Below are 8,801 nucleotides of genomic sequence, written 5' to 3'. Positions count from 1 at the left end.
AAAAAAAAAAAAATTCTTTCATACTACTCAAACTTCCAAAATAATGTATAACCAGAAAATTTTGGTTACATTTTTGTACCATACCAGATCTCAGAAAATATGACTACTTCTCTATTTTTTCTCCTTAAAACTGGACAATATTTTTTTAAGTGATAGAAAATGGTATTAAAGTTTGTTTGTAAAGGTATAAAATAACTAAATGTACCATAAACAAATAAATAACTGCTTTTCTTTTCCAGAGCAGTACATATAACAATACATTCCCTTAAGTCATATAGTTATCATTTACAATAGACAACTTAATTTTACTAAGGATGCAAGAAATAATAGAATACAAGGCACAATCATTAAATGGAATTTTTCTTTCGGGTGTATATTGACTTATGTCAGCGTGATATACCATAAAAAGTGCAGAAAAACACAATGTGCAATGAGACCACTGTATAAAACATGATTGCATAAAAAGTGATTTGGCCTTTTAACCTTAATCATTGAAAATAACCAATCTTCCCCTTAAAATTAAACTATAAAGTATGACATTTTAAAATTTATTTTTAATTCTAGTGCTATCTAAAAAATCCTGAAAAAAATTTATACCTGGGTAACATTTTATATGTATGTGTTCATGTATATATTAATATATACACATACACTCTTCTTTGTAGGTCATTTTAGCCTCTCAAGCATGTCTGAAGCTGTAGAAACAATCAATCTGGATCAGAAAGTAAACATCGTAATTCCATACCTGTCCTGTAATTTCCTTGAATCCTTTAACCAATTATACATTTTGTCTAAAACATCTCTGTCAAAGGACCCCACCAGTGCATTATTTCCTACCAAAAGTACCAAAAAGGATACATTTCAGAACAATGTTAACAACCTACTATTTAAAAACAATACACAGCTTTTATCACTGCAAATGGTATGCTGTACTGACACTCAGAAAGAAAAAAAGGCTTTTCCACTGCACTGATTCTCAGTCTTTGGCACAATAAACAGAGATTTAGTGATTGATACAAGAATCAAGGTCTGAAAAATTAGACATTAGTCAAACTTTTTCCAATGTGGATATATATATATATATATTTGTGATTACATTTTTGCTATGTTTGGCAGAACTTGGATAAACCCACAGCCTGTGCTAGGCGTCTTTTGCAGCTGAACGTTGCATCACAACTGAAATGAACCATTTTCAGATTAGCAAAGTTTGGTATTTCTGTATTCAATAGAAACGTAAGTGAATTTACTGCCACTTTTTGCCCAAACCTGCCTTCCTAGGCAACGTGACTTTACACCCAAAGTGTACCTTGCTTGGTCAAAAACAGACTTCTGTTTTCAGCTTGTGGCATTACGAGTTCTATCGCTCTTTTAAAACTGTGCAGAGATACTACGCACTACCCAGGCAGAGTAGTTCCCAATTCTGCACGTCCATCAGAAATTGCTTCATTTACTCTCAAATGTGAACAAAATGACTGTTGAAATGCATAACCTATTCGGAGGGCAATAAATAGCAAAAGTTTAAAATATATATTTCTTTCAAAGAATGTTCTTTCAGTTTATTTTTTGCTAAATTTTTCTCCCCAGACCAGAACATATTCTTCTAACCCATAATAGCAGCAGGGAAGCAGAAGTCTGTTCTGCTGTTCCTTAACTGTACCTGCTTCATAGCATTCTGAAGTAAAACCCTTGGTAAAAATTACCAACCAATTAAATTAGCCTTTGCTTTCTCAGTCAACTTTCGGACTCTGCCTCTGCTAGATGTTCCAAAAGTTAAGGAGGTGTCTTCAAACAATAGCTGCCTTTGCTCTTCCTCAGAGTCATCTTCATTGTAAAAGGCTGTCCTCCTACCCTGGTTTCTAGTTCTCATGTGAGGTTCAGAAGAATCTTTAAGCTCTTCAGACCCCTCCTCCATAGGCTCATCTATCTTTTTCCTCCTGCTTCTTGTCTGCATTTTAACATTCACAGGAGCTAAGAGGTCCGAGCCTGGTTGATGGGTCTTTATCTTCCTTTTTGGCTTCCTACCCCCACGGCCTTTTTTTTGTAACAAGTCTTCCTTCATATTATTTTCAGAAAGAGAATTGCATGCGGTAGAAGCAGAGGCTTCTTCTGGCGTGTCCCTTGCAGTCTGGATTGTGTTTGGCTCTGCAACCTTTTGCTGTTCAACAAGTTGTAGCTTTTTTGGTTTTCTGCCTCTCTTCTTGTGCACCACTTCACAGCTACTGTTATTGGACTCCACCTTGGGTTTCCTTCCGGGACCTCTTTTCACAGGGGGCTTCGGAGGCTGCCCACCGTGGCCGTTCACCTGGACGCTGCCCGATGCCAGAGCGTTATTCCTGCAGTCTGCTGCAAAGAAAGGAGAGCACTGAGCACATCACAGACTGGCGTTTGCTTCCACTTTCACACTGCCTTAATAAAACTCTTACTAAAATATCTGAATGGATTCACGGTGGCTGTCAATCTGTCAAAATCTAAGAAACCCGAAGTAGAGCTCAAAGAGCTTCATGCCAGTATGCAATGAAGATTCACTTCTAGTTGGGTTTAGCTCAACGTAGCTTGGAGGAAAAAATGAAAAAAGGAGAAGGGGGGGGGAAGTGGAAAAAAAGGGTGGGAAAAACTGGGAAAAAAAGAAAAAAATAATGAACAGCTCAAGTGTTTTTCCTGGCCGATACACCACCAGTGGCCAAAGCAGACATTTGGTATCTGCAACAGCAAAAAGTTTCTCAAGAAGTACTGCTGCAAGGATCAGGAATGCTTCACAGGTGGTGATCTCAGACCCCAGACTAGGGTTATTTCAACAATAAGTGAGGAAAAGAGTAGAAACAAGAGGGGAAAAAAAAAAAAGTATGTGATTTGCAGAGATTTTCCCTCTTTAACAGACACGTGGCAGAAGGTATTTGCTTGGAGGCTTATGGGCTGTGACTTTTTCTTAGGTGAGTGGTGCTCAACTTCCTCAGTGGGGCACGTCCCAAGACCTCAAATGGAGATATCCTGATACCACAGCCCTTACCTAAAACGAGACCAGGCACAGACTCATATCCCGCAAGACAGTTCATCCAGTCCTCTGATGGAGGACCCATGCACTGCTCCGCTGTGTCCAAATAAGCCCCATCATGCACTAAAAGCACATGCCTTCACTGTCACACGAGTGGATGTGCAGGAGAGAAAGGATCATGTCAACAACATTCAGATACCTCCGACAAAACCAAACACCCAGTTGTATGACGGGTGCTACCAGCAGAGGCCTTTGTGAGAAAGCTTGCAAGGAATGGACCGATGATTTAACTTATCAGACCACCAGCTACTTTTTCAGAAGCATGGAAGAGTAAGAAAGAATAGAGAGTCCTCGGGGAGAGGAGGACTACAAGGAATAACTAGGTTAATTACGTGGGGCCCAATTTGCAGACTACTGTTTCTTCAGAGAAAAGGTCCTTGCTGGATCTAGCTGCTTCACAGCAGCTTCATAACAGTTCAAAGCTCCTTCATCAACAGGAAAGCTTTTATGTCTAGGAGATCTCATTTCAGTCTCCACAGCAGCTTTGATTTGTAAGGTTTCCAGACATCAAAAGACGAAGCAAGTTCAGTCCGAAGATTACATGAAACTAGGTCTGGTCAATCCATACAGATATGCTAACCAGAAGCAGCAACCACTGCATTGTTCTATTTTGCTGTGGAAAAAATGAAAGAATGAACTTGCAGCTAGGATGCTCTGATCTTCATGCTCATGGCTGTGGAGAGTTACCTCATCACACACAGCATTGCTGACTCAAATATAACCCACATAAGTTTTGTTAGGTAAAACCTGAAAGGTGGAAAGTGTGACCCTGCAGAAGTCTGCTTTGGAATCTGAGAACTCATAACATGACCCTTGCAACAATTTAAATGGAAGGCACACATAAGTTAGCATGTCAAAACTGGCTAGAAACAGTTATCATACCATGGAAATGGTGTGAGGAGTAGTCAAAACCATGCTCATTTATCAAGACAGAAACTAACTATGAATGAGTTGTTCCATTAGGCTGCCCTAGTCCACTCATCATGCATACCAATGCATACTGATTTCCCTACCCCTAAATTATCACAGCTACAACGCTACAGCCACTAACTACATCAGTAACTTGGGAGGGGGTAAAAAGCTCCAAAGAAACTCAGTACCTTGTTGATTAACAGTGGAAGATTTTACTTTGCGCTTGATTTGCTTCTCTTTCTCTGGATTTTCTCTCGTGGAGTTATTCCTAGTGTTATGACTGTAATCAGATTGGCTAGGGATTGATACAACATTCTGGTTCTTGGAATGTTTGGTTGAGTTTTCCAGTACTAGAAAGACAAAAAAAAAAAAAATTCAGGTTAAGTCATTTATATCACATTCAATCTTATCTGTCTGTAAAGGAAATCATGCTCTACTACAAATAAACAAAGCAAGAATGTTTAAGAAGAGCTTAAAAAACAAAACAAGAACACAGCAACAAAACTTGCCTGACTTTCCTGGCCCTGCAGTAGTATTAGGCTTTGTAATTAAAGGCTTTATTGTTAAAGGCTTTGCTCCTGAAGAAGTAGATGGTTGCTCTGGAACAGCCACGTCTGGTGTCCCCCTGTTGCTTCTCGTCCGCACAAGGGAAGAGGCTTCAGCCGCTTTCCCGTTCACCTGGGGCGGAGCGTGTCTCAGGGCTGTGGCCCGTGCAGGCGCAGACAACGAAGAGGTGGCTGAAGTTTCTGCCTTCAGCTGGGGCTTTATCAATCTCCTCTTCCTTTCAGGGCTGCAAAAGGAACAACTATTTGTCTCCTGGATGAGCACTTTTTTATTTTACAGAAGTAAAGAAAATTTAATGCTCGTGTCTGAGATCACAGGAGTAAAGCAATCGACTCTGTATGAAGTACGTTAAAAATATGACATTTACTGTGGAAATTCATGTAGCCATGAGCCTCCTAAAAGAGAATCTTTACAGTAAATGCTATAGTTAGGTGACAAAGCATGATGCCACCACTATCCTAATGACACTGTTTTACTGTACACGTTTAGCAGTTATTTGATTTTTAAGCACTTACACTAGGATAGCTCTAAGTAAAGTTTAAAACTCCTCCACTCCATGGGGCCTTGCATGTCAGAGCTATCACTCTGCCGTACAGGGAGGGAATAGCAAAGAGAGGATTAAGAAAAATGCCACGCTAAGTTCTACTGTTTAGGTACATCAAACTTGGGCAGCATTTCATGAATACTGTAAAGGAACTAATGTACCTGGATGCAACACTGCTGGAAACTGAGCTGCTTCTACTTCTTTTTTTCCTTCGTTTCTTTATTGTATTTCTTTTATGAAAGCGCAGGGCAGATTTATAATCTGATAAAATAGAACTTATGTGTTCTTCAAAGAAAGCAGAAAGGCGCAAACTCATGCTGTAGATCTAAAAAAGAAATGCCAGTAAACAAGCAGGTTTTATACTTTTCCAAAGCGTGGCTTTGAACAGTGTATTACAACTAAAGATCACACGCAAAAGGAAAAATTAGAATAGCTACCTTTTCAACAGTCTCTTTTCAACTGCCTTTTCAGAATGCATCCCTTTCTAGCTTCAGCAGAAACCACGAGGAGATCCTTAATGGAATTTTACTATATCATACCTAGGGTCAAGAAATCTAATCTTCTTCTGTATTAACTTGCATCCTTACATCCTGTATTTGAACATTGGTCTATTCCTCTTATGGATGAATTGGTAATACCAGCAAGTTGGTTACAACAGGCACAACAAACACATTACAATTATGTAAGTGCACATTTTTCTCTTCCCTGCCCTCCCCAACTTGGATGATTCACAGAGACCCAAACTCACTCAGTTTAGAGCACAACTTATCATTTCAGCACAGTTGCTATTAATTATCCTAGTAATTATAATTAATTATTAATTTTAAACAAACAAAAAAAAAACACATGTGAACTGTATAGATACTTTAAGAGAAGGCAGGACACCTTCAAATATGAAACACAAAATCAGTAAGAAACAGTTGCCTACCTAATGACACCCCAAAATATCTGAGTGCCAGGCTAAACTCAGTGTGACAGATTCTGCATGCATTACTGGGAAGGACCATCCACCATTTGTTGCAAGCATTGAAAGTATGTAGGTTCTGGAATATTGAAACTGCTGACATCAGAATCTTCCACTTCTAATTAAAATAAAAAAGAGCTACAAGTTTACTACTATGCCAGTCAGCTTGGAAGACACATGAAAAAAAAGAAATGAAAATGTCAGAAGAATCTATGAAACAACACAGAGCTAAGATAATGTCAAGCATTCTTGTCTTGGTTTGAAGAGATCAAGAAGAGAAAAGAAAAACCACAGGAGAATTCAGACATGCCCCAAAGGCCCTGCCTTTGATGCAACCAAAGACAAGAAGCTGACTCTTAGGCAGCCCAACAGTGAGTGGGACTGTCTAGCAGTGACTGCAGAAAGATCCATCACTGATCAGTCCTCCTTCCTCGTCACCTACTACAGAATTTGCCCCTGCATTTTAAGACGAAGTCCTGATGATTAATTTGCTATTTAGAGCAGCCAAAGATCAAAGCTATCAATAATTCTAGCCTAATATCTAAAGCATATTAGTAGAAGAAAAGCTATGCAGAAGCCTTGAGCATGCCTAAGCATACATTTATAACTTTCACTAATAGATATTGCACCTGCAAGTCAATCTAAGAGAAAATAGTATTAACTCTACCACTGGCAGGGCTTTTCAGTACCAGCTCAGTAAGAATGGCTTTGTAGGCTCCTATTTTATGTGAGCAGTTGTTCCCCAGAAATCCTCAGTGCTTTGTTGCAGTCTCACTGCACCCTGGTGAACAGCACAGAATTTCATTGCCCTCTACTCTTTATCCCTGGATATTTCAGTCTGGGGCAATCTCCAGACAGGAGGAGTTTGGGGTTCTCTGTGTTGTCTCTTAAAAATCTAGTGTATTCCCCCCAATATCAGTTATGTTCCACTACTGTACCAACAATTGTATTTCTATGATTCTGTAGATCCTTCCTTCAATGTGTCTCTCCCTTTAGAGACACTTTGAAATAGTTACTTTCCAAACACATCTGCAGGACATCAGAACTTCAGGCATTTCAACAGCATACATTCTATTCCTTTAAAATACAAAGCTATACTAACTTTCTCAGAAATAATCACGTTTGAAGATTAGAAATAATTAATACTTCTGAAGTAATCAATTACACAGTTTGTTTTTCTGTCCTGTATTTTTCAGATACAAGTATTCATAGAATCTTTGAAAGTTTTGAGTTGGAAGAGACCTGTAAAGATCATCTAATCCAACCCCCCTTGCTGTGAGCAGGGACATCTTCAACTAGATCAGGTTGCTCTGAGCCCTGTCCAACCTGACCTTAAATGCTTCCAGGGATGGGGCATCTACCATCTCTCTTTGGACAGACTGTTCCAGTGTTTCACCACTCTCACTGTGAGAAATGTCTTCCTTGTATTCAGTCTACATTTCCCCTCATTTAAAATCATCACCCCTTGTCCTGTGGTAACAGGCCCTGCTAAAAAGTCTGTCATCTTTTTATAGGCTCCCTTTAAGTACTGAAAGGCCACGATAAGGTCTTCTTGGAGCCTTCTCCTCTTCAGGATGAACACCCCTAACTCTCAAACTTTCTTCACAGGAGAGGTGCTCCAGCCCTCTCTCTGGTAATTTCTGTGGCCCTACTCCAACAGGTTCATGTCCTTCTTGTGCTGAGAACTCCAGAGCTGGACACAGGACTCCAGGTGATGTCACACCAGAGCAGACGAAGACTAAAGCAGCAGAATTGCCTCTCTCGATCTGTTGGCCACGCTTCTTGTGATGCAGCCTAGGATGTGTTTTGTTTTCTGGGCTGCAAGCACACATTGTTGGCTCATGTCCAGCTTTTCATCAGCCAGTACCCCCAAGTCCTTCTCCACAGGGCTGCTTGCAATCACATCACCTCCCCAGCATGTACCGATAATGGGGATTGCCCTGATCCAGGTGCCGGACCTTTCCCCAAGCCTTGCTGAACCTAATGAGGTTCACACAGGCCCACTTCTCAAGCTTGTCCATGCCTCTCTGAATGTCATCCTGTCCCTCAGAGATGTCATCTGCAACACGCAGCTTGATGTCACCTGCAAACTTGCTGAGGGTGCACCCAATCCCACTGTCTGTGTCACTGATGAAGATATCAAACAGCACTGGTCCCAGTATGGACCCTTGAAGGACACAATTTGTCACTGGTCTCCACCTGGACATCAAGCTGTTGATCACTACCCTCTGGATAGACTTAACAGTTCACTCATCAAATTTGTATCTCCCCCAGTTTAGAGAAGCCTGTGGGGGGGGGACCCAGTCAAAGATCTTACAGAAGTCCAGACAGATGACATCCAAAGGTGTTCTTTCTAACAACAGAAAAAGGAAAATAAAGTCTTACCCTTGATCTTTTACTTGGTGTATAGGCCTTGGAATTGCTGAAAATAAGTCTCACATCTTTACATAACTCCATCGGTGACTCATAGTTGCCAGCTTCCAGTGTTTCTCTAACAGTAGCAAAATCCATAGGAGTGTCAATAATATCCCTATAATCCTGTTAAGGAATAGCAAAGCAACATATTACAATTTTTTCCCCCTCCCAAGTCTTAACGCATGATTTTCACTAGGATGCCCCTGATAAACCCATTTGAACCAACTGCCCTCTTTAAATGGGTATGGAAGACTGCTGAAGACATTTTGTTCCTTTCTACTCATACAAAATATCACTCCTTACAGACATAACAGGGTCAAGATTAGAAGTTAAATGACAGAAGAGTTAAT

General features: G+C 40.2%; 1 protein-coding gene across 1 annotated transcript in view; it reads right to left on the bottom strand.

Moving 5' to 3' along the window:
* Positions 1-1,696: 1,696 nt before the first annotated feature.
* The window catches only part of PHIP (pleckstrin homology domain interacting protein), a gene marked incomplete at its 5' end in the record, with an annotated part of 99,097 nt that continues 91,992 nt past the window's right edge, over positions 1,697-8,801 (bottom strand). Inside the window, 5 exon segments of the mRNA XM_008943327.1 lie at positions 1,697-2,343; positions 4,153-4,314; positions 4,474-4,754; positions 5,234-5,397; positions 8,422-8,574. Coding sequence (XP_008941575.1) covers positions 1,697-2,343; positions 4,153-4,314; positions 4,474-4,754; positions 5,234-5,397; positions 8,422-8,574 — 1,407 coding nt within the window.

The sequence above is a fragment of the Merops nubicus genome, unplaced genomic scaffold, assembly GCF_000691845.1.
Source record: "Merops nubicus isolate BGI_N331 unplaced genomic scaffold, ASM69184v1 scaffold1567, whole genome shotgun sequence".
Classification (NCBI taxonomy): domain Eukaryota; kingdom Metazoa; phylum Chordata; class Aves; order Coraciiformes; family Meropidae; genus Merops; species Merops nubicus.
This window is presented reverse-complemented; position numbering and strand designations above follow the sequence as displayed.